The sequence below is a fragment of the Bombina bombina genome, chromosome 5 (genome assembly GCF_027579735.1).
Source record: "Bombina bombina isolate aBomBom1 chromosome 5, aBomBom1.pri, whole genome shotgun sequence".
Lineage (NCBI taxonomy): Eukaryota > Metazoa > Chordata > Amphibia > Anura > Bombinatoridae > Bombina > Bombina bombina.
The window spans coordinates 965,419,315-965,446,002 of NC_069503.1; the positions used below are offsets into that span (position 1 = coordinate 965,419,315).

Consider the following 26,688-nt stretch of genomic DNA (forward strand, 5'->3'; position numbering starts at 1 on the left):
AATTCACATCCCAGGAGTAGACAACTGGTAAGCGGATTTCCTAAGTCGTCAGACTTTTCACCCAGGGGAGTGGGAACTCCACCCGGAGGTATTTGCTCAGCTGACTCAGCTATGGGGCATTCCAGAGTTGGATCTGATGGCGTCCCGTCAGAACACCAAACTCCCTCTTTACGGATCCAGGTCCAGGGACCCCAAGGCGGCATTGATAGATGCTCTAGTAGCGCCTTGGTCCTTCAATCTGGCCTATGTCTTTCCACCGTTTCCCCTTCTCCCTCGGCTGGTAGCCAGAATCAAACAGGAGAAGGCCTCTGTAATTCTGATAGCGCCTGCTTGGCCACGCAGGACTTGGTATGCAGACCTAGTGGACATGTCATCTGTCCCACCATGGACACTGCCAATGAGGCAGGATCTTTTAATACAGGGTCCATTCAAGCATCCAAATCTAGTTTCTCTGCAGCTGACTGCTTGGAGATTGACACTTAATTCTATCCAAGCGTGGGTTCTCTGAATCAGTCATAGATACTCTGATCCAAGCTAGAAAACCTGTCACCAGGAAAATTTACCATAAGATATGGCGGAAATATCTTTGTTGGTGTGAATCCAAAGGTTACTCGTGGAGTAAGATTAGGATTCCAAGGATATTGTCTTTTCTCCAAGAAGGATTGGAGAAAGGTTTATCAGCTAGTTCCTTAAAGGGGCAGATATCCGCTCTGTCTATCCTTTTACACAAGCGTCTGGCAGAAGTACCAGATGTTCAAGCGTTTGTACAGGCGTTAGTCAGAATCAAGCCTGTCTATAAACCTGTGGCTCCTCCATGGAGTCTAAATTTATTTCTTTCAGTTCTTCAAGGGGTTCCGTTTGAACCTTTACATTCCATAGATATTAAGCTTTTATCTTGGAAAGTTTTGTTTTTGGTAGCTATATCTTCTGCTCGAAGAGTTTCAGAATTGTCTGCTTTGCAGTGTAATTCTTCCTATCTGGTGTTCCATGCAGATAAGGTAGTTTTGCGTACCAATCCTGGTTTTCTTCCTAAAGTTGTTTCTAATAGGAACATTAACCAGGAAATCATTGTTCCTTCCCTGTGTCCTAATCCAGCTTCTAAGAAGGAACGGCTTTTACACAATCTTGATGTGGTTCGTGCTTTGAAATTCTATTTACAAGCAACTAAGGATTTCAGACAAATATCATCTTTGTTTGTTGTCTATTTTGGTAAGAGGAGATGTCAGAAAGCGACGGCTACCTCTCTTTCCTTCTGGTTGAAAAGCATCATCCGATTGGCTTATGAGACTGCTGGCCAGCAGCCTCCTGAAAGAATTACAGCTCATTCCACCAGAGCTGTGGCTTCCACTTGGGCCTTCAAGAATGAGGCTTCTGTTGAACAGATTTGTAAGGCAGCGACTTGGTCTTCACTGCATACTTTTGCCAAATTTTACAAATTCGATACTTTTGCTTCTTCGGGGGCTATTTTTGGGAGAAAGGTTTTGCAAGCAGTGGTGCCTTCCGTTTAGGTTACCTGTCTTGTTCCCTCCCTTCATCCGTGTCCTAAAGCTTTGGTATTGGTATCCCACAAGTAAGGATGAATCCGTGGACTGGATAAACCTTGCAAGAGAAAACAGAATTTATGCTTACCTGATAAATTACTTTCTCTTGCGGTGTATCCAGTCCACGGCCCGCCCTGGCAATTAAGTCAGGTTAAAATTTCTTGTTTAAACTACAGTCACCACTGCACCCTATGGTTTCTCCTTTTTCTCCTAACCGTCGGTCGAATGACTGGGGGGCGTAGCCTGAGGGGGAGCTATATGGACAGCTCTGCTGTGTGCTCTCTTTGCCACTTCCTGTAGGGAATGAGAATATCCCACAAGTAAGGATGAATCCGTGGACTGGATACACCGCAAGAGAAAGTAATTTATCAGGTAAGCATAAATTCTGTTTTTATACTTCAAATCGTACACACACAGAATTGACACTCTAAGGGCTAGATTTATGAAACGCTAGGCGAACTCTGTATGTGCTTCTGTAACTGCGCCTCAGCTCGCCTACGGAGAAGCGCACATGTGCGCCTGAATTCATAAAAAAAATAGACGTAACTTTGCACAGGCGAGCTGGGGCGTAATAGTAATAAATTTCGCCTGTCGGAAAAAGCATTTACTCCCTATTTACTCCATATTTATCACAGTACATCCCTATAAATATTTACACGGCTATGTTTTAATTATTAAAAAAGCGTTTTTTAGGTTACTAGTTAGCTTATATTTATATTATATGATGTTTCTGTGCTGTTTTTGCCATATGTTGATAATTTAATATTACAAAAATAAATTTATCAATATATATATATAAATAAAACTGTTGGTACCATATGCGCCTCTGGAAGCGCAAATTTCTGGCAATAACAGTCTCTTCTTGGCGCTGAGCCTTTAAAAAAATTAGTTAAAAGAAGAAAGTACTGCATCACAAGATGTAAAAGTATGTAATTATAATGGTGTTCGCCTCAGTCTGTATGGCGAAATATACAACACGCAATTGAAGCCGAAATTTGAGTTCCCTATCTGTGCCAAGCAATGATACATCAGAAACTGTGCATATTTGTTGGTCATGCTGGTAAATTACGCCTATTACTAATGTATATTGTTGCACTCGGAACTGCGCCCGTGCGCCTAGGCGAAATGAAAGCGGAGTGCGAAGAAGTTTCTTTCAGATTTGTGCAATTATAGACACAGAGTGCTTTGCTAAATATGATGATCGGTTCGTATGCGCTATTTTGGACGGAATTTTAGGAGAATGGCTTTGATAAATCTAGCCCTAAATGAGCTTCGTGACTATGTAGAAACAGATAATGAATAATTATGCTTAACCTGCACTGTCTAGCACTGCTGTTTGACTTTGAAAGAGTTCCTAAAATGTTCATGCCTCTAATATCTTATTTCAATCTCAGGAGAAATGCCCTTTGTGTCTGCTGAATTTCTTTATCAACCCTTTGTCTGAAGTATGGCTGTAATTTGTTCACAGCCAGGCTTCGTATTTCCATGAAGCATTCAAAAAAGTAGAGGTACAGACAGTCACTCTATTTGAAGTGATTGATAGCATTAATGGTTTGAAAACTACCTTGATGTCTAGAACTGAAAACCATTTCCTTCCTTCAACTGAATAGAGAGGAGTTTCTATGAAACTGTGCTAAGGTAATTATAATATAGCAGCTCCTCTTATTCCTAATTGAAATGAAAGGAAAACAACAGTTTCATCTTAGAATACTTTTTTTTTACCTTTTTTCTGTGACTAAATTCAGGTGAGTAGAGATGTAAAGGCAGCTGCAGGTCAGGGACAAACCAAGGTCAGAAGCCAGGCGATCAGTCAATGTAGTAGCAGAGGTGTCTGAGGATAATCTAGAAGGTTAACCGTATTTCATAAGCCAAAGTTCATAAACCAGAGATCTGGGTCAGGCATATAAACAAGAATTGGGGCAAGAAGTCCAATAACAAGTACAAAATTAAGCCAGGCAGAATAAACACTAGGATAATCACACACAAAAATGAACCATGTACCAAATGAAAGGGACTGCAGCTTTTAAAGGGTGCTGAGTAGCAACTAGTTCCAGCTGTAAATTTGGAAAAGCAAGAATAGAAGTCAATGGAACATCAATTGCCACAGTGCAAATTCACTTAGTATTTTTCTTGTTCTATTACCACTTGCAAGGGGTGTCTTACACTTAGAAATAGTTTTTACTATTGATTTTCATTGTTATTAAACTATTTTTTTTTCCCCATCTATATTTGAGTTTATCTAAAATTGATGTTCTGAATTTTGGTCTGGGAAATCTAGTCACCTTAATATAAGTAAATAACTAAAGAAAGAAAGAAATATATATATATATATAGTCTGCACTTTTTCCCCCTAATTTAAATCTTTAAATTAGGGGTGCGGCCTATAATCGGGATGTTATCGACAGCGTCCGATGTCATTCGATATTATCGACAGCTGTTACATTTGATAATGCTATTTTAAATATGCTATTTGGGTTTCTTTTACAAGATACGATGAGTCCACGGATTTCATCCTTACTTGTAGGATATCGCCTCCTGGTCAGCAGGAGGAGGCAAAGAGCATCACAGCAGAGCTATATATATAGCTCCTCCCTTCCATCCCACTCCAGTCTTTCTCTTTGCCTGTGTTAGTGATCGGAAGAGGTAAAGTGAGGTGTTAGTTAGATTCTTCTTTCAAGATGTTTATTATTTTTAAAATGGTGCCAAAGTGTGCTATTTCTCTTGTAAGGTGTATCCAGTCCACGGATTCATCCTTTACTTGTGGGGATATTCTCCTTCCCTACAGGAAGTGGCAAAGAGAGCACACAGCAGAGCTGTCCATATAGCTCCCCCTCTAGCCGCACCCCCCCAGTCAAGGCTCTCAAATTAGCAAATTCCTTCATTACAGATGCTTCCTTACAGGTTATTAAACTGGGAGCCAAAATTTCTGGTTTAGCGGTCCTAGCCCGCAGGGCCTTGTGGTTGAAGTCCTAGTCTGCGGATGTTTAATCTAAATCTAAGCTCGTGGCTATTCCTTACAAGGGTAAGACCTTGTTTGGACCTGGTTTGGCGGAAATTATCTCAGGTATTACTGGAGGGAAGGGTTATTTTCTTCCTCAAGATAAAAAGAATAAGCAGAAGGGACGTCAGAGTAATTTTCGTTCCTTTCGTAACTTTAAAGGCAAGTCTTCCCTTCCTCCAAGCATGATCAAGCCAAGCCTTCCTGGGAACCCAACCAGTCCTGGAATATGGGAAAGCAATCTAAAAAGCTTGAAGGCTTGGCCCCCGATCCGGGAGCGGATCTTGTAGGTGGCAGACTCTCTTTTTTCCCAGGCTTGGATAAGAGATGTACCAGATCCCTAGGCGGTGGACATTGTTTCCCAAGGATACAAAATAGACTTAAAATCTTTTCATCCCAGAGGCAGGTTTCTCCTCTCCAGATTATCTGTAGACCAGATAAAAAGAGAAGCGTTCTTACATTGTGTCGCCCTGGGGGTAATAGTTCCAGTTCCCTTTCAGGAAAGGGGTCTGGGATTTTACTCAAATCTGTTTGTAGTTCCCAAAAAGGAGGGAACTTTTCGACCAATCCTAGATCTAAAATGTTTAAACAAGTTTCTCAGAGTGCCATCCTTCAAGATAGAGACTATACGCCCCATTCTTCCCTTGGTACAAGAGGGTCAGTTCATGACAACCATAGACCTAAAGGATGCATACATTCATGTTCCCATTCACAGGGACCATCACAAGTTTCTGAGATTCGCATTTTTGGACAATCATTTCCAGTTCGTGGCCCTTCCATTTGGCCTTGCCACAGCTCCCAGAATTTTTTCAAAGGTTCTGGGGGCTTCTTTAGCTGTGCTTCGATCTCGGGGCATTGCAGTGGCACCTTATCTAGACAACATTCTGCTTCAGGTGCCATCTTTTTAACAAGCAGAATCTCATACTGAGATCTTGTTGTCTTTTCTTCGATCTCACGGATGGAAGGTGAATCGGGAAAAAAGTTCTCTGGTTCCAGCTACAAGGGTTGTATTTTTGGGGACCACAATAGACTCCCTGTTAATGAAGATTTTTCTGACGGAGGTCAGAAAAAGATTTTCAACTCTTGTCTTGCCCTTCAGTCCTCTCCACGGTCGTCAGTGGCTCAATATATGGATGTAATCGGATTGATGGTGGCTTCCATGGACATCATTCCGTTTGCTCAGTTCCATCTCAGACTTCTGCAGTTATGCATGCTCAGACAATGGAACGGGGACTATACGGACCTGTCTCCGCTTGTAGATCTAGATCAGGTGTCAATAGACTCTCTTCCGTGGTGGCTTTCTCAGGATCATCTCTCCCAGGGTACTTGCTTCCGCAGACCCTCCTGGGTGATTGTGACCACAGATGCCAGCCTTCTAGGTTGGGAAGCAGTATGGGGCTCGTTGAAGGCTCAGGGTTTATGGACCCAGGAGGAGTCAGTCCTGCCCATAAACATCTTGGAGCTGAGAGCAATCTTCAATGCTCTTTCTGGCCTGGCCTCAGTTATCCTTAGCCCGGTTTATCAGATTCCAGTTGGACAACATAACCTCGGTGGCCTACATCAACCACTAGGGGGAACTCGGAGTTCCTTGGCCATGACAGAGGTGTCCCGAATTATTCAGTGGGCGGAGACCCACAACCAGTGTTCCCTCTAAGGCCAGTTTTGTGTGCAACCCAGCAGTGAAACAGTTAATTAGGTAACCACACCTTGCAATTATCAAACACTGCACAATGCAGATGGCAAGGTATGGTTCTCTTGTTAACTGTTTCACTGCTGGGCTGCACACAAAACTGTCCTTAGAGGGAACACTGCCCACAACTGCTGTCTTTCTGCGATCCTCATCCCAGAAGTGGACAATTGGGAAGCAGATTTTCTGAGCAGACAGACTTTTCATCCCGGGGAGTGTGAACTTCATTCAGATGTGTTTTCCAGCTTGACCCTCAAGTGGGGGCAGCCGGAGTTGGATCTCATGGCTTCTCATCAGAATGCCAAACTTCCGAGATACTGCTTGAGGTCAAGAGATCCGCAGGCATTTCTGATCGTTGCTCTGGCAGTTCCTTGCAACTTCAGTCTAGCATACCTGTTTCCTCCGTTCGCTCTCCTTCCAAGAGTCATTGCTCGAATCAAGCAGGAGAGGGCGTCTGTAAATATCATAGCCCCGGCGTGGCCTCGCAGGATTTGGTATACAGACCTAGTGGAAATGTCATCCTTTCCACCTTGGAGACTGCCTCTGAGGAAGGACCTTCTACTTCAGGGTCCCTTCCTTCATCCAAATCTCGTTTCTCTGAAGCTGACTGCTTGGAGATTGAACGCTTAGTTTTATCTAAGCGTGGATTTTCAGAGTCGGTCATTGAGACCTTGATTCAGGCTTGTAAGCCTGTGACTCGCAGGATTTACCATAAGATCTGGCGTAAATACTTGTATTGGTGTGAATCCAAAGGATACTCTTGGAGTAGAGTAAGGATTCCTAGGATTTTGTCCTATCTCCAGGTTGGTCTGGAGAAGGGTTTGTCGGCAAGTACTCTAAAGGGTCAGATTTCGGCATTGTCTATTTTGTTACATAAGCGCTTGGCGGATGTGCCAGACGTGCAATCGTTTTGTCAGGCCTTGGTTAGAAATCGGCCTGTGTTTAAACCTGTTACTCCTCCATGGAGTCTTAACCTTGTTCTCAAAGTTTTACAACAGGCTCCATTTGAGCCTATGCATTCTTTAGATATTAAGATGTTATCTTGGAAAGTTTTGTTTCTTGTTGCTATTTCCTCTGCTCGGAGAGTTTCTGAACTCTCTGCTTTACAGTGTGATTCCCTTTGTTATATTTCACTCTGATAAGGTGGTTCTGCGTACTAAGTTTGGTTTCCTGCCCAAGGTTGTTTCGGTCAAGAATATTAATCAGGAAATCGTTGTACTTTCTTTGTGTCCTAATCCTTCTTCTCACAAAGTATGCTTGTTGCATATTCTGTTTGTTGAGTGAGCGCTAATATTTTATTTGCAGGCAACTAAGGACTTTCGTCAGTCTTCTGCATTGTTTGTTTGCTTTTCTGGGAAACGCAAGGGTCAGAAAGCTACGGCTACTTCACTTACCCTTTGGCTGAAGAGCGTTATTCGCTTGGCATATGAGACTGCTGGACAACAACCTCCTGCGAAAATCGCAGCTCATTCCAAAAGGGCTGTTTCTTCTTCCTGGGCCTTCAAAAATGAAGCTTCTGTGGAACAGATTTGCAAGGCTGCAACATGGTCATCTTTGTACACGTTTTCAAAATTCTATAAATTCGATACTTTTGCCTCGGCTGAGGCTTCTTTTGGGAGAAAGGTTCTTCAAGCAGTGGTGCCTTCTGTTTAGGTTCCTGTCTTGTCCCTCCCTTATCATCTGTGTCCTCTGGCTTGGGTATTGGTTCCTAACAGTAATTGATGATGATCCGTTAACTCACTGTGTCATTAGAAAGAAAACGAAATTCATGCTTACCTGATAAATTTCTTTATTTCTTGACACGGTGAGTCCACGGCCCGCCCTGTATTCAGACAGTTTCTTTTTATATAAACCTCAGGCACCTCTGCACCTTGTGTTTCTTCCTTTCTCTCCTTTTACTTTGGTCGAATGACTGGGGGATTGTGGGTAGGGGAGTGATATTTAACAGCTTTGCTGTGGTGCTCTTTGCCTCCTCCTGCTGGCCAGGAGTGATATTCCCAACAGTAATTGATGATGATCCGTGGACTCACCGTGTCAAGAAAGAAAGAAATTTATCAGGTAAGCATAAATTTCTTTTTTCTGTTTGTTTTTTTTTAACTATTTTTTTATTTTTTATTCTAGACCCCAAATACTTTTACCATTGGAAAGGGTAGACGTCTGTAGCTAAGCAGGCATCCAAGCAGCATGCCCCCATCTCCCTATAACTGACAATTGTCAGTTTTAAATAAAGTTGCGCAATGACGTCACCGCGAGGGAAGCCCAGGCGATGCCTGTGAGTATCTAGGCCAGATAGCCGGGGTAGGAGTGAATGGGGTCCTCAGACCTCCATCAAGGTGGGGGAGTGCTAGCAAAGACTCAGGGCCGTCGTTAACACCTTAGTGTAAAAATTTGCTATGGCTCAAAACCGTCGTTAGCGCTCAAAGATACTGTTTTACTGTTCTACTAAAGTGTATATATTTTTTAAAAATTAAATTTTCTTTAAAATGGCACCAAACTTTAAGGGTGCCGCTTATAATTGGGTGCGGCCTATACTCAGGACAATACGGGTATTTTGTTGTATATAGTGTTTAGTTCTGATTATAAATATATCATGCACTGCTTGGCGGTATTCTGGCCTGAACACAGGGAGATTTTGGAGGGTAAATTGTTAGGCATCAAATTGTAGTCACCATGACTATTTGATATGCCCACCTTTACAGAAATGTTTATTATTTTTTTTAATCATTTCTATTTAATACATTTGCACAATATATGTAAATATATAGGATGAATAAATGATTCTTCATAAAGTGGGAAATGTAATATTCATTGGCATTTAGTAGTCATCAGTAATTCTTAATTGTACAGGTGTTTCACTTGCCCAGGACAGAGGGAGACTGGAAGCTAAAATTGAAGTTCTTTCAAATGAAGTTGAAATGTTAAAAAAGCAAAATGAGCGAGATAATGATGCTCTGAGAATCAAATGCAAAGTTGTGGATGATCAAACTGAAACCATAAGGAAATTAAAAGAAGTAAGTATTTAGTCTTGGTTTGCACAACATTTTCTACTTTCATCTGTTTAGTATTTAGTGTGACTTACATTTGTAATCTTCCAACTTACGCATGAAGTTAGACTCCTGGAGAATTTATGGAATCAGCCTCCTATCATAAGTCTGAGATTTAAATGAATTCCACTGTGAGCCTGTGTTTATGACGTGTTTTACAAAATAACAGTGTGTGCTGCTACTGAAGAATTCTATTTTGCTTGCTTTTTATAATATTAGGGTCTGCAGGAAAGAGATGAACGAATCAGAAAACTGCGGGAGGAAAATATTGAGGCCGAGAAAGCATTAAGTGAACAGAATGATAACAGAACAATGCAAGTGGGAGAACTGAAAGAGAAGCTGGAAAGGCAAACTGAGAGAAAAGAGGAACTGAAACAACTGCTGGAAGAAAGGGAAGCTGAGCTGGAAGATATGAAGAAAGCTTACAGGTGATTAAGCAGCCAACAGAGCAGAGGTTTTAGCAAATGTAGCTTGTGCTGTTTGATGTTGAATCTCAGCTCATTTGAGGAGTTTGCTCTTTCTATTCATAGTGCAATGAATAAGAAGTGGCAAGATAAAGCAGAATTACTAAGCCTGCTCGAAACACAAGTCAGGCAGATGAAAGAGAATTTTGATGCCAAGGAAAAAAAACTGATTGAAGAACGAGACAAAAGCCTTCAATCTCAAAAGTAAGTAGAAATCTATCCTGGCTTTGGAAAACTTTATTTTATTTAAATCATAGTATCTTACTTGCTTGAACAGTCTAAATATTTTGCAATATACCGTGCATGCAGTGAATAATGCATCTAAAACTATATATATATATATATATATATATATATATATATATATAATGTATATAATGAGAATCATATTCTTTCCTTTTTTCCTTAACAATAATCTAGAGGTGCCACTCCAAAACCAACAAAGTAATCAAAACAAAAATTCTATATATGTTCTTAAAAGTCTAAAGTTGAAACACCATACAAAATTCATGGCAAGAATTGCTTTAAATGTTTACAAAAGCAGAAAAGGACGCTCCAGTGGTGTTATATCTTGCACAAATGAAGATCCCAATAAGTGAGAAAACGGGTATTCCCAAATATAATGTGTATTTACTGGTTCATGAGAAGTGAGTCTTGCTCACGTTATCGATTACTTCAACTGAACTCATTGCGCATGTACCTCTTGCTACGGGTGAGTATGATAGGTGCCTTAGTACATAAACATAAGCTTGTAAGTGGTCCCTGAGGAGAGTAAGTCAGGCTAAAAATTGCTGCAAACATTAAAACATTATAAAAATAGTTGCACAGGACATTTTTTCTTAAGTAGAATTTATTATGAATACTGTCCTGAACTTAATTCTGCATTAGCTACAGCTGTTTGTGCCAGAAGGGATGCAGTGCTTTGTAACATAATGTGTTGCATATAATTCTGCAACAAACAATTGATAGTCGCACCACCAAGTTACCAAAAATAATGTGCTTTTATGGAGCCAAATTCCAAATATCAGCAACGTTTCAGACAAGTGTCCTTAATCATGCATAGTTAAACAGACACTGATTCCATTCTTAAAGGGCCACTGTAAGTGAATATTTTCTATGCCTGTTACTAACTAACTACCCCAAATATGCTTTTTATCAATAGCATTTCATTAAAGGGCCACTGTAAGTAAATATTTCTCTTGTTAAGTGTGTTTAGTCCACGGGTCATCCATTACTTATGGGATATATTCTCCTTCCCAACAGGAAGTTTCAAGAGGATCACCCAAGCAGAGCTGCTATATAGCTCCTCCCCTCACATGTCATATCCAGTCATTCTCTTGCAACCCTCAACAAAGAAGGAGGTCACGAGAGGAGCTGGAGTTTTTACTTAATTATTCTTCAATCAAAAGTTTGTTATTTTAAATGGCACCGGAGTGTGCTGTTTTTCTATCTCAGGCAGTATTTGGAAGAAGAAACTGCCTGCGTTTTCTATGATCTTAGCAGGCGTAACTAAGATCCACTGGCTGTTCTCGACATTCTGAGGAGTGGGGTAACTTCAGAAAATGAGAATAGCATGCGGGGTCTCCCGCAAATGAGGTATGTGCAGTACAATATTTTCTGGGAATGGAATTGACTAAGAAAACACTGCTGTTACCCGTATGATGTAAGTACAGCCTTAAATGCAGTTGTAGTGACTGGTATCAGGCTGATAAATGTATGCACAGTAGAGTTATTTTCTAGGGACTAGAATTTGACTGAAAAAATACTGTTAATACTGATATAATGTGTGAGCCTTAACTGCAGTAGAAGCGACTGGTAGCAGGCTTAGTAATAACTTTACACAGCATCTGAAATGTTGTTTTTTAAAACGTTTACTGGCATGTTAATCGTTTTGTGAGGTACTTTGGTGATAAATCTTTTTGGGCATGATTTTTTTCCACACGGCTAACGTATATTTCTGCATAGAAACCGTTATATCAGGTCTCCCACTGTTGTAATAGGAGTGGGAGGGACCTTTTTTAGCGCCTTGTTGCGCAGTGAAAATTCTAGCACAGTCTTCCTGCTTCTTCCTCTTTGATCCAAGACTTCTCCAGAGAGCTCAGGGATCTTCAAAATTCGTTTTTGAGGGAGGTAATCAGTCACAGCAGACCTGTGATAGTGTGTTTGACTGTGATAAAAGCGTTAAATCTTAATTTGATATCCGTTTTGGGTACTGAGGGGTTAATCATCCTTTTGCTAATGGGTGCAATCCTCTGCTAATTAATACATTTAAAGAATTGTTGACTATAACTGAACTAGTTCTTTGTTATTCAATTGTGCTGCAGCGTTTTTTATATTGCTTGTAAACTTATTGAAGTAATTTCCAAGCTTGCTAGCTTCATTGCTAGTCTGTTTAAACATGTCTGATACAGAGGAATCTGCTTGTTCATTATGTTTAAAAGCCGATGTGGAGCCCAATAGAAATATGTGTACCAATTGTATTGATATTACTTTGAATAAAAGTCAATCTGTACCGATAAAGAAATTATCACCAGACAACGAGGGGGAAGTTATGCCGTCTAACTCTCCTCACGTGTCAGTACCTTCGTCTCCCGCTCGGGAGGTACGTAAGATTGAGGCGCCAAGTACATCAAGGCCCTTACAAATCACTTTACATGATATGGCTAATGTTATGAAAGAAGTATTATACAATATGCCCGAGTTAAGAGGCAAGCGCGACAGTTCTGGATTAAGGACAGAGCGTGCCGATGACACGAGAGCCATGTCTGATACTGCGTCACAATTTGCAGAACATGAGGACGGAGAGCTTCATTCTGTGGGTGACGGTTCTGATTCGGGGAGACCGGATTCAGAAATGTCAAATTTTAAATTTAAGCTTGAGAACCTCCGCGTGTTGCTAGGGGAGGTGTTAGCGGCTCTGAATGATTGTGACACGGTGGCAATCCCAGAGAAATTATGTAGGCTGGATAAATACTATGCGGTACCGGTGTGTACTGACGTTTTTCCTATACCAAAGAGGCTTACAGAGATTATTAGCAAGGAGTGGGATAGACCCGGTGTGCCTTTTTCCCCTCCTCCGATATTTAGAAAAATGTTCCCTATAGACGCCACCACACGAGACTTATGGCAGACGGTCCCTAAGGTGGAGGGAGCAGTTTCTACTTTAGCCAAGCGTACCACTATCCCGGTGGAGGATAGCTGTGCTTTCTCAGATCCAATGGATAAAAAATTAGAGGGTTACCTTAAGAAAATGTTTGTTCAACAAGGTTTTATATTACAGCCTCTTGCATGCATTGCGGCTGTCACTGCTGCAGCGGCATTCTGGTTTGAGTCTCTGGAAGAGGCGATTCGCACAGCACCATTGGATGAATCTTTGAGCAAGATTAGAACCCTTAAGCTGGCTAATGCGTTTGTTTCGGATGCCGTAGTGCATTTAACCAAACCGGCTAAGAATTCCGGATTCGCCATACAGGCGCGCAGAGCGCTATGGCTTAAATCCTGGTCAGCAGATGTAACTTCTAAGTCTAAACTACTAAACATTCCTTTCAAAGGGCAGACCTTATTCGGGCCCGGCTTGAAGGAAATTATTGCTGACATTACTGGAGGTAAGGGCCACACCCTTCCTCAGGACAGGGCCAAATCAAAGGCCAAACAGTCTAATTTTCGTGCCTTTCGTAATTTCAAGGCAGGAGCAGCATCAACTTCCTCCGCTCCAAAACAGGAAGGAACTACTGCTCGTTACAGACAGGGTTGGAAAGGCAACCAGTCATGGAACAAGGGCAAGCAGGCCAGAAAGCCTACTTCCGCCCCTAAGACAGCATGAAGACAGGGCCCCCTTTCCGGAGACGGATCTAGTGGGGGGCAGACTTTCTCTCTTCGCCCAGGCTTGGGCAAGAGATGTACAGGATCTCTGGACGTTGGAGATTATATCTCAGGGATACCTTCTGGATTTCAAAACTTCTCCTCCACAAGGGAGGTTTCATCTGTCAAGGTTATCAACAAACCTAGTAAAGAAAGAGGCATTTCTACAATGTGTACAAGACCTCTTAGTGATGGGAGTGATCTACCCAGTTCCGCAAATGGAACAGGGGCAAGGGTTTTATTCAAATCTGTTTGTGGTTCCCAAGAAAGAGGGAACTTTCAGACCAATCTTAGACTTAAAGATCTTAAACAAATTCCTAAGGGTTCCGTCGTTCAAGATGGAAACCATTCGGACCATCCTACTCATGATCCAAGAGGGTCAATATATGACCACAGTGGACTTAAAGAATGCCTACCTTCACATACCGATTCACAAAGATCATTATCAGTACCTAAGGTTTGCCTTTCTAGACAGGCATTACCAGTTTGTAGCTCTTCCCTTCGGGTTAGCTACGGCCCCGAGAATTTTTACAAAGGTTCTGGGCTCACTTCTGGTGGTACTAAGACCACGAGGCATAGTGGTGGCTCCGTACCTAGACGACATTCTGATACAAGCGTCAAGTTTTCAAAATGCAAAGTCTCATACAGAGATAGTTCTAGCATTTCTGAAGAGTTCTCTGTTACCACTCACAAGGGTCCCTTTTCTAGGGACTCTTATAGATTCTGTAGAGATGAAGATTTACCTGACGGAGTCCAGGTTATCAAAGATTCTCAATGCTTGCCGTGTCCTTCACTCCATTCCAAGCCCATCAGTAGCTCAGTGCATGGAAGTAATCGGCTTAATGGTCGCGGCAATGGACATAGTGCCATTTGCGCGCCTACATATCAGACCGCTGCAACTATGCATGCTAAGTCAATGGAACGGGGATTACTCAGATCTGTCCCCTTTGCTAAATATGGACCAGGAGACCAGAGATTCTCTTCTCTGGTGGTTGTCACGGGTTCATCTGTCCAAAGGAATGACTTTTCGCAGACCAGATTGGACGATTGTAACAACAGATGCCAGCCTGCAGTATGGAACTCCCTGAAGGCTCAGGGATCGTGGACTCAGGAGGAGAGACTCCTCCTGATAAACATTCTAGAATTAAGAGCAATATTCAATGCTCTTCTAAATTGGCCTCAGTTAGCAACACTGAGGTTCATCAGATTTCAGTCGGACAACATCACGACTGTGGCTTACGTCAATCATCAAGGGGGAACCAGGAGTTCCCTAACGATGTTGGAAGTCTCGAAGATAATTCGCTGGGCTGAGTCTCACTCTTGCCACCTGTCAGCAATCTACATCCCAGGCGTGGAGAACTGGGAGGCGGATTTTCTAAGTTGACAGACCTTTCATCCGGGGGAGTGGGAACTTCACCCGGAGGTATTTGCTCAACTGATTCGTCGTTGGGGCAAACCGGATCTGGATCTCATGGCATCTCGCCAGAACGCCAAGCTTCCTTGTTACGGATCCAGGTCCAGGGACCCGGGTGCGGTGCTGGTAGATGCACTAGCAGCCCCTTGGGTTTTCAACATAGCTTATGTGTTTCCACCTTTTCCGTTGCTACCTCGACTGATTGCCAGGATCAAACAGGAGAGAGCATCGGTGATTCTGATAGCGCCTGCGTGGCCACGCAGGACCTGGTATGCAGACCTAGTGGACATGTCGTCCTGTCCACCATGGTCTCTACCCCTGAGGCAGGACCTTCTAATCGAGGGTCCTTTCAACCATCCAAACCTAATTTCTCTGAGGCTGACTGCTTGGAAATTGAACGCTTGATTCTATCAAAGCGTGGGTTTTCGGATTTGGTTATTGATACATTAATACAGGCTCGGAAACCTGTTACCAGAAAAATTTACCACAAGATATGGCGTAAATATTTATATTGGTGTGAATCCAAGAGTTACTCATGGAGTAAGGTTAGGATTCCTAGAATATTGTCTTTTCTACAAGAGGGTTTAGAAAAGAGCTTATCCGCTAGTTCGCTAAAGGGACAGATTTCTGCTCTGTCTATTATTTTACACAAGCGTCTGGCAGAGAATCCAGACGTCCAGGCTTTTTGTCAGGCTTTGGCTAGGATTAAGCCTGTGTTTAAAACTGTTGCTCCTCCGTGGAGCTTAAACTTGGTTCTTAAAGTTCTTCAGGGTGTTCCGTTTGAACCCCTTCATTCCATTGATATTAAGCTTTTATCTTGGAAAGTTCTGTTTTTGATGGCTATTTCCTCGGCTCGAAGAGTCTCTGAGTTATCTGCCTTACATTGTGATTCTCCTTATCTGATCTTTCATTCAGACAAGGTAGTCCTGCGTACTAAACCTGGGTTTTTACCTAAGGTTGTTTCTAACAGGAATATCAATCAAGAGATTGTTGTTCCATCGTTGTCCTAATCCCTCTTCAAAGAAGGAACGTCTTTTGCATAATCTAGACGTGGTCCGTGCCCTGAAGTTCTACTTACAGGCAACTAAAGATTTTCGACAAACTTCTTCTCTGTTTGTCGTTTACTCTGGACAGAGGAGAGGTCAAAAGGCTTCGGCTACCTCTCTCTCTTTTTGGCTTCGTAGCATAATACGCTTAGCCTATGAGACTGCTGGACAGCAGCCTCCTGAAAGAATTACAGCTCATTCCACTAGAGCTGAGGCTTCCACCTGGGCCTTTAAGAATGAGGCCTCTGTTGAACAGATTTGCAAGGCTGCAACTTGGTCTTCACTTCATACTTTTTACAAATTTTACAAATTTGACACTTTTGCTTCTTCGGAGGCTGTTTTTGGGAGAAAGGTTCTACAGGCAGTGGTTCCTTCTGTTTAATGTTCCTGCCTTGTCCCTCCCAACATCCGTGTACTTTAGCTTTGGTATTGGTATCCCATAAGTAATGGATGACCCGTGGACTGAACACACTTAACAAGAGAAAACATAATTTATGCTTACCTGATAAATTTATTTCTCTTGTAGTGTGTTCAGTCCACGGCCCGCCCTGTCTTTTTGAGGCAGGTTCTAAATTTTAAATTATAACTCCAGTCACCACTGCACCCTATAGTTTCTCCTTTCTCGTCTTGTTTCGGTCGAATGACTGGATATGACATGTGAGGGGAGGAGCTATATAGCAGCTCTGCTTGGGTGATCCTCTTGCAACTTCCTGTTGGGAAGGAGATATAATCCCATAAGTAATGGATGACCCGTGGACTGAACACACTACAAGAGAAATAAATTTATCAGGTAAGCATAAATTATGTTTTTCTATGCCTGTTACTAACTAACTACCCCAAATACGCTTTTTATCAATAGCATTTCATTAACATATCTCTACCGTATATCAGAAATCTTGTCTGCAAATGTAATTGTTTTCCAAACCCACTCCGTGGGTATCCTTTGCTCTGTACCAATCCGTTTACAATACCTAGGTTTCAAAATGGCGCTTTAAACACAAAGTTATTGGTTTAAGTATTTTGAACATGCAGTGCTGAAAATAGTGGGCAGGATAACGTGACATCATCGGCGAATAAAATATATAAAGTTTAGAACGTTATGAAACTTCGTTTTGGAGAAAATATAGGTCAGTAGGTTTTAATTAATGTTTATTAACTTTAATATGTTAGTTGTTTAGCTTAAAAATTATAACAGAAAGTAATCCTTTAAATACCTAAACAAGTCCCACCTTCCAAGTTAATTAAATCACCTGTGTATAACAGGTACAATACCTTTACCAAATACTACCACCTAGTGGTCATACAAAAAATCACAAGCAAATATTTTTTCTAAAACAACAGAGAATTTACACATAGCCAGAATATATATATATAAGCAGTGCAAACATATATGTAATACATAATGTATCCCTAGATCAATACTACATTGTACAATTCATAGTATATATGCAAATGGTGAAATATGTATTGTCAAAAAATATATTTATAGAAAAATTGACCAGTCTAATTCTTTATTCAAGCCACCTGGAAATAACGTACCTAGTTCATAAATCCAAAACGCTTCACGTTTATAATTCTTATAATTCATATAATTCTGCAAGTTGTTAATGTGTAGTGAACCATATTAATTGCAATTTTGGTGAGTTGTACAATGTATTCCATACCTTCATTGTTTGGAAATACAACACCTGGCCACCAGGTCATTCTTTGCCTTTCGTCACTATAGGATGGCGAAGATTATTAGTAACTAATGGGAAAGAGTAGGAACTTCTTTTTCCCTCTCGTCTACTTTAAAAAACATATTCCCGTTCCCTCAATTTGATTTGTGAGGCTCCATCCCTAAGGTGGATGGCACTATCTCTATGCTGGCTAAGCATACGTCTATCCCTTTGGAGGATAGTTCTTCTTTTAGCGAGCCTATGGATAAGAAAATAGAAACTTTTCTGAGGAAGATGTTTCAACATACAGGGTTTTATTTCAACTGGCAGCAGCTATAACCACGGTTGCTGGAGCAGCTATCTACTGATGTGACACTCTGGTTGAAGTCTTGGTCTGCGGATATGACTTTTAAATCCAGACTCCTTTCTCTTCCCCTTAAGGGGAAGATGTTATTCGATCTAGGGCTGGACTCCATTATCTCTATGGTTACCGGAGGTAAAGATGCCTTCCTACCACATGATTAGAAGAATAGGCATTTGGGACGACAATTGTCTAATTTCCTTCTTAATACAGGGAGAGTCCACAGCTGCATTCATTACTTGTGGGAAATACTGAACCTGACCACCAGGAGGAGGCAAAGACACCCCAGCCAAAGGCTTAAATACCTCCCACACTTCCCTCATCCCCCAGTCATTCTGTGCCTTTCGTTACAGGAGGTTGGCAGAGAAGTGTCAGAAGATTTCGGAGTAGTTCCTTAGGAAGGGTATCTGCCCTTCGATATGGGACTGGAGTTTTAAGTAGTAACAAGTTAGTAGGTAAAGTAGTACTAATGTTAAGTACCCATAGGTGCCAAATATTTTTGTAATCAACAAGCACCTGTTATGGGGGCAATATAGCACTTAAGGAGACTTAAGGAGAGATAAATGATTACAAAGTCTGTAACAAAAAAAAAAAAAGAGTGCTTTACCCCTGCAATTATTTAGGAAAAATTCTCACTGAATAATACAGGAACGATTTTTAATCATTCATACTTTATCTTTATTGGTTTAACTATTCAATCATACACGTTTAAAAAAACACTTAAACTCTCTAGATATCAATATATAGCATAGATGTGTGAATAATACCTCTGAGAATCATGTATCTATATGTGAAACATTGTACTTGTTTCAAGCAGTCATATACAAACATTATCTTTTGTAGCCGGCTATTAATAAATTCAGAAATAATGCTGTAACATTAGGATGTCAGATTGTGAGATTAAAGCTATCTAGCTAATACTCTATCTATAATTATAAAGTCCTTGCTTGCACAATCAACTTTAGCACAGCTGTTCAGTGTAATATATTCTGTCTGCTTAAAATCTCTAGATATTAATATTTAGTATAGGTATGTGAATAACACCTCTGAGAGCCATGTATCTAGATATGAAACATTGTACTTGGTTTGTATAATATCAAGCAGTTAGATGCAAACAATATTTATTTTACAAGATACGAGTCCACGGATTTCATCCTTACTTATGGGATTACGCCTCCTGATTAGCAGGAAGTGGCAAAGAGCACCACAGCAGAACTTTAAATATAGCTCATCCCTTCCCTCCCACCCCCAGTCATTCTCTTTGCCTGTGTTAGATATAGGAAGGGGTAAAGTGAGGTGTTAGTTTAGATTCTTCAATCAAGAGTTTATTATTTTTTCTGTAGTGCCTATGTGTGCTACTTTGTTAGGGTGTAGCCTAAACCAGATCTGTCTCTTCAGTTATCAAAAGAGAAGCATCTGGTGGCTTCAAAGCCTTGGGAACTGGAGGGTCCATATTCTTTCTGTGCCTCCCATGATGTGTGCTGCCCTTTCAGATAATGGTCTTAGCATGTGGTAACTAAGACCCTCTATGTCTCCACAGATCTTCAGGCGGATCCTGCGGGACCTCTTGGTTGTGGGACTAATTAAGCTGTCGCCCAGCTTCCAGGTATGTGCAGCCGTTTTTCTCTCTGGGGCTGAAAGCTTATCTCAGATGGTGGGCTGTATTGGTACTCCTGTCTCTCAAACTGAACTCTGAAGTAAAACATAGGGAGTTTTCAGTTTATTGGGGTAAGATCGCATAGTGGGGCTGCAAATTGGATGGGCTCCTGATGCGATTGTTTGGTGGCTGTTTTCTGACGCTGGGGGTTTGTTTTGAAAGTATTTATTCTGTGTGCTGGCACTTACAAATACTTCTTTATTATGTAGTATGTGTGGGTGTTAGGTGCACTGTCGATTGTTGTTCTCAAGGGATTTTCAGAGTGTTTGTACTCTTTCTCTGCGGCCATTACTTTCTAGTCAGGCTGTTCCTTGATTGCCGCTCACGAGGGGTGGGGCTTCCTTTGCACGCTTCAGACCGGATGTGTCTGAAGCCGCACACTTGTCTCTCACAGAGTGCTGAATAAGGACGTTACTCTCAGCGCTTGTCTGGACCGCATGGTGTAACTTTGAGCAAGCGGTCGAAAGCGTTAGAGAGTTTGTGCACTATCGGTTTCAGTAGCGTGGGGGCAGGTAGGCGCCGCAGTAGCGCTATTACAGGGTGCTCTGGTGGCTAAAGTTTTTCTTTTTCAATCACAAAAGGGTACTGTGTGTTTTACTGATACAAATTCACAATAGACCATTTCATTATTTAGTTATATATACAGGGAGTGCAGAATTATTAGGCAAGTTGTATTTTTGAGGATTAATTTTATTATTGAACAACAACCATGTTCTCAATGAACCCAAAAAACTCATTAATATCAAAGCTGAATAGTTTTGGAAGTAGTTTTTAGTTTGTTTTTAGTTATAGCTATTTTAGAGGGATAGCTGTGTGTGCAGTTGACTATTACTGTGCATAATTATTAGGCAACTTAACAAAAAACAAATATATACCCATTTCAATTATTTATTTTTACCAGTGAAACCAATATAACATCTCAACATTCACAAATATACATTTCTGACATTCAAAAACAAAACAAAAACAAATCAGTGAGCAATATAGCCACCTTTCTTTGCAAGGACACTCAAAAGCCTGCCATCCATGGATTCTGTCAGTGTTTTGATCTGTTCACCATCAACATTGCGTGCAGCAGCAACCACAGCCTCCCAGACACTGTTCAGAGAGGTGTACTCTTTTCCCTCCTTGTAAATCTCACATTTGATGATGGACCACAGGTTCTCAATGGGGTACAGATCAGGTGAACAAGGAGGCCATGTCATTAGATTTTCTTCTTTTATACCCTTTCTTGCCAGCCACGCTGTGGAGTACTTGGACGCGTGTGATGGAGCATTGTCCTGCATGAAAATCATGTTTTTCTTGAAGGATGCAGACTTCTTCCTGTACCACTGCTTGAAGAAGGTGTCTTCCAGAAACTGGCAGTAGGACTGGGAGTTGAGCTTGACTCCATCCTCAACCCGAAAAGGCCCCACAAGCTCATCTTTGATGATACCAGCCCAAACCAGTACTCCACCTCCACCTTGCTGGTGTCTGAGTCGGACTGGAGCTCTCTGCCCTTTACCAATCCAGCCACGGGCCCATCAAGACTCACTCTCATTTCATCAGTCCATAAAACCTTAGAAAAATCTTGAGATATTTCTTGGCCCAGTCTTGACGTTTCAGCTTGTGTGTCTTGTTCAGTGGTGGTCATCTTTCAGCCTTTCTTACCTTGGCCATGTCTCTGAGTATTGCACACCTTGTGCTTTTGGGCACTCCAGTGATGTTGCAGCTCTGAAATATGGCCAAACTGGTGGCAAGTGGCATCTTGGCAGCTGCACGCTTGACTTTTCTCAGTTCATGGGCAGTTATTTTGCGCCTTGGTTTTTCCACACGCTTCTTGCGACCCTGTTGACTATTTTGAATGAAACGCTTGATTGTTCGATGATCACGCTTCAGAAGCTTTGCAATTTTAAGAGTGCTGCATCCCTCTGCAAGATATCTCACTATTTTTGACTTTTCTGAGCCTGTCAAGTCCTTCTTTTGACCCATTTTGCCAAAGCAAAGGAAGTTGCCTAATAATTATGCACACCTGATATAGGGTGTTGATGTCATTAGACCACACCCCTTCTCATTACAGAGATGCACATCACCTAATATGCTTAATTGGTAGTAGGCTTTCGAGCCTATACAGCTTGGAGTAAGACAACATGCATAAAGAGGATGATGTGGTCAAAATACTCATTTGCCTAATAATTCTGCACTCCCTGTATATATATATATATAGGGGTGACCAAGCTGCACTTTTTGTACCATAATCGTCACAGAGATAAATAGATTATGGATGTTGAAAGTGCCACATGCTCATTATGTTTAAATGCAAATGTGGAGCCTCCTGTTACTTTTTGTCCTGCTTGTACAGAAAGGACTTTACAGTTCATGCATAACATTTTCTTTAAAAAAAGTTTGTCTGTAGCGGATGCTGCTCAGGATACTGAAGTGGTTCAGAATATGCTGCAGCTGTCCCCCCAAGCGTCACAGCCAATACCACTCTCTCAGGCAACGCCAAGTACAACGGCGTCTGCTTCTTTCACTCTGCAGGATATGGCTGCAATTATGTCATCCACTCTTACAGAAGTTTTATCTAAGTTGCCAGGGTTACAAGGCAAACGCAGCAGGACAGAGACTCATGTAGTCCCTGCGACTTCTGATGCTTTAATGGCTATTTCCGATGTACCTTCCCAGGGTTCTGATTTGGGGGGTAGGGAGATCCTGTCTGATGGGGAACTGTCTGATCAAGGTAGTGCATTGCCTCCGACAGAATCGGATGTCATGTCTTTTAGATTTAAACTTTAACACCTCCGCCTTTTACTGCGAGAGGTTGTATTGACTCTGGATGACTGTGACTCTATTGTGGTCCCACCAGAGAAATTAAGTAAAATGGACAAGTACTTAGAGGTACCTTCTTATTCAGATGTATTTCCGGTCCCCAAGAGAATTTCGGAAATTATTTCTAGGGAATGGGAAAGACCGGGTATTCCGTTCTCCCCTCACCCTATTTTTTAAGAAGATGTACCCTATAGCTGACTCCGTTTGGGACTCTTGGCAGACGATCAATAAGGTGGAGGGAGCTATCTCTACTCTGGCTAAGCGTCCGACTATCCCTATAGAGGACAGTTGTGCTTTCAAAGACCCTATGGATAAAAAGCTGGAGGGTCTTCTGAAAAGGATATATGTCCATCAAGGATTTCTTTTACAACCAACGGCATGCATTGTAACAGTCAAAACTGCGGCTTTTAGTTTGACGCCTTTGAAGAGTCTCTAAAGACTGAGACTCCTTTAGAGGAAATAATGGATAGAATTAAGGCCCTTAAGTTGGCAAATTCTTTTATTACCGCTCTGTATTTGAAAATGAGCTGCAGGACAGGTAAGCACCTCAGTAAAGCTACTGAGGTCTATAGGTAGCCTGAGTTCTATTTGGTTTGTTGCGCTAACACACATTTCTATTTAAAGACACAGTACACATTTATTTTTTATTTTCAAATAAAGAACTTTTACACTTTATCCTTATTACATAAGATGGATCAAGGGGCTTTTCAAACCATTATCCCAGGCGAAGCTGCTGCTGGTCAGTTATCTTTTGATGCTCAAGTGGAACCCCCAGTTCCTTTTTGTTCCTCATGCATTGAGAGAACTTTAAGTTATAGAGATACAATATTTGACCATGAGCTACCATTATCCCAGGCAAATGCTGTTCAGGTGTCTCCTGTTGCAGATATGCCGCAGCTTTCTCCTCAAGCGTCCCAACTTTTTTAGTCTCCACACACAGTGCCCTGTGTTTCATCTTGCAATCCTGTAGGATTTTCTCTACAAGACATTGCTTCCCAGGTTATGCCTACCTGACCGTGCTGCGGAGATTATTGCCCGAGAATGGGAAAGACCTGGTATTCCCTTTTCTCCATCTCCTATTTTTAAAAAGATGTTTCCTATAGTGGATTCTATTAAGTCGTGGCAGACGGTTCCTAAGGTAGAAGGAGCGATCTCCACTTTGACCAAGAGGACTACTATTCCCATACAGGATAGTTGTTCTTTTAAAGATCCAATGGATAAAAAATTTGAGGCTTTACTAAAAAAGATGTATGTCCACCAGGGTCTACAATGACAACCTGTGGTGTGTATTGCCACTGTTACCAGCGCTGCGGCTTACTGGTTTGATGCGTTGTCTAAATCTCTTCAGACGGATACCCCTCTTGATGAGATCCGGACAGGATTAAGGCTCTCAAGTTAGCCAATTCCTTCATTACAGATGCTTCCTTACAGGTTATTAAACTGGGAGACAAAATTTCTGGTCTTGCGGTCCTGGCCCGCAGGGCCTTTTGGTTGAAGTCCTGGTCTTCGGATGTTTCATCTAAATCTAAGCTCATGGCTATTTCTTACAAGGGAATGGGGTAACCAGGCGCCAACTGACGGAGGCTAGGTGTCTCCGCGTGTAGATCTAGATCAGGCGTCAATAGACTCTCTTCCGTGGTGGCTTTTTCAGGATCATCTCTCCCAGGGTACTTGCTTCCGCAGACCCTCCTGGGTGATTGTGACCACGGATGCCAGCTTTCTAGGTTGGGGAGCAGTATGGGGCTCGTTGAAGGCTCAGGGCTTATGGACCTAGGAGAAGTCAGTCCTGCCCATAAACATATTGGAGCTAAGAGCAATGCTCTTCTGGCCTGGCCTCAGTTAGCCTTAGCACGGTTTATCAGATTCCAGTTGGACAACACAACCTAGATGGCCTACATCAACCACCAGGGGGGAACTCAGAGTTCCTTTTACATGACAGAGGTGGCCCGAATTATTCAGTGGGCGGAGACCCACAACTGTTGTCTTTCTGCGATCCACATCCCAGGAGTAGACAATTGGGCAGCGGATTTTCTGAGCAGACAGACTTTTCATCCCGAGGAGTGGGAACTTCATTTGGATGTGTTTTCCAGCTTGACCCTCAAGTGGGGGCAACCGGAGTTGGATCTCATGGCTTCTCGTCAGAATGCCAAACTTCCAAGATACGGTTTGAGGTCAAGAGATCCGCAGGCATTTCTGATCGATGCTCTGGCAGTTCCTTGGAACTTCAGTCTAGCATACCTGTTTCCTCAGTTCGTTCTCCTTCCAATAGTCATTGCTCGAATCAAGCAGGAGAGGGCGTCTGTAATTCTCATAGCCCCGACGTGGCCTTGCAGGATTTGCTATGCAGACTTAGTGGAAATGTCATCCTTTCCACCTTGGAAACTGCCTCTGAGGAAAGACCTTCTACTTCAGGGTCCCTTCCTTCATCCAAATCTCGTTTTCTCTGAAGCTGATTGCTTAGAGATTGAACTCTTAGTTTTATCTAAGCGTGGATTTTCAGTCAGTCATTGAGACCTTGATTCAGGCTTGTAAGCCTATGACTCGCAGGATTTACCATAAGATCTGGCGTAAATACTTGTATTGGTGTGAATCCAAAGGATACTCTTGGAGTAGAGTAAGGATTCCTAGGATTTTGTCCTTTCTCCAGGATGGTCTGGAGAAGGGTTTGTCGGCAAGTACTCTAAAGGGTCAGATTTCGGAATAGTCTATTCTGTTACATAAGCGCTTGGCGGATGTGCCAGATCGTTTTGTCAGGCCTTGGTTAGAATTCGGCCTGTGTTTAAATCTGTTACTCCTCCATGGAGTCTTAACCTTGTTCTTAAAGTCTTACAACAGGCTCCGTTTGAGCCTATGCAATCTTTTGGTATTAAGATGTTGTCTTGGAAAGTTTTGTTTCTTGTTGCTATTTCCTCTGCTCTAAGAGTTTCTGAACTCTCTGCTTTACAGTGTGATTCCCCTTATCTTATATTTCAGTCTGATAAGGTGATTCTGCATTCTAAGTTTGGTTTCCTGCCCAAGGTTGTTTCAGTCAAGAATATTAATCAGGAAATCGTTGTACCTTCTTTGTGTCCTAATCCTTCTTCTCACAAAGAACGCTTGTTGCATAATCTGGATGTTGTGCGAGCGCTAAAATTTGCAGGCAACTAAGGACTTTCGTCAGTCTTCTGCATTGTTTGTTTGCTTTTCTTGGAAACACAAGGGTCAGAAAGCTACGGCTACTTCACTTTCCCTTTGGCTGAAGAGCGGTATTTGCTTGGCATATGAGAATGCTGGACAGCAACTTCCTAAGAAAATCACAGCTCATTCCACAAGGGCTGTTTCTTCTTCTTGGGCCTTCAAAAATGAAGCTTCTGTGTTACAGATTTGCAAGGTTGCAACTTGGTCATCTTTGCACACTTTTTCCAAACTCTATAAATTCGATACTTTTGCCTCGGCTGAGGCTTCTTTTGGCAGAAAGGTTCTTCATGCAGTGGTGCTTTCTGTTTAGGTTCCTGTCTTGTCCTTCCCTTATCATCTGTGTCCTCTGGCTTGGGTATTGGTTCCCAACATTTGATGATGATCCGTGGACTCACCGTGTCATTAGAAAGAAAATAAAATGTATTGCTTACCTGATAAATTTCTTTCTTTCTTGACACTGAGTCCATGGCCCGCCCTGTATTCAGACACTTTCTTTCTCTTGTTAAGTGTATCCAGTCCACGGATCATCCATTACTTATGGAATATATTCTCCTTCCCAACAGGAAGCTGCAAGAGTCCACCCACAGCAAAGCTGCTATATAGCTCCTCCCCTAACTGCCATATTCAGTCATTCTCTTGCAAGCCTCAACATAGATAGGAGGTCGTGAGAGTCTGTGGTGCTTTCTACTTAGTTTATTCTTCAATCAAAAGTTTTTTATTTTTAAATGGCACCGGAGTGTGCTGTTTATCTCAGGCAGTATTTGGAAGAAGAATCTGCCTGCGTTTTTCTATGATCTTAGCAGACGTAACTAAGATCCATTTGCTGTTCTCACACATTCTGAGGAGTGAGGTACTTCAGAGGGGGAATGGCGTGCAGGTTTTCCTGCAGATAAGGTATGTGCAGTAAAAAATTTTCTAGGAATGGAATTGACTAAGAAAATACTGCTGATACCGAAGTAATGTAAGTAAAGC

At 41.9% G+C, this 26,688-nt stretch overlaps 1 protein-coding gene across 1 annotated transcript in view; it reads left to right on the forward strand.

The window, feature by feature from the left end:
• The window catches only part of LRRCC1 (leucine rich repeat and coiled-coil centrosomal protein 1), a 418,892-nt gene that overhangs the window by 351,740 nt on the left and 40,464 nt on the right, over nt 1-26,688 (forward strand). Inside the window, exons 12-14 of the mRNA XM_053715905.1 lie at nt 9,074-9,237; nt 9,490-9,698; nt 9,801-9,938. Of these exons, the coding sequence (XP_053571880.1) occupies nt 9,074-9,237; nt 9,490-9,698; nt 9,801-9,938 (511 nt within the window). The remainder of the gene's footprint in view (nt 1-9,073; nt 9,238-9,489; nt 9,699-9,800; nt 9,939-26,688) is intronic.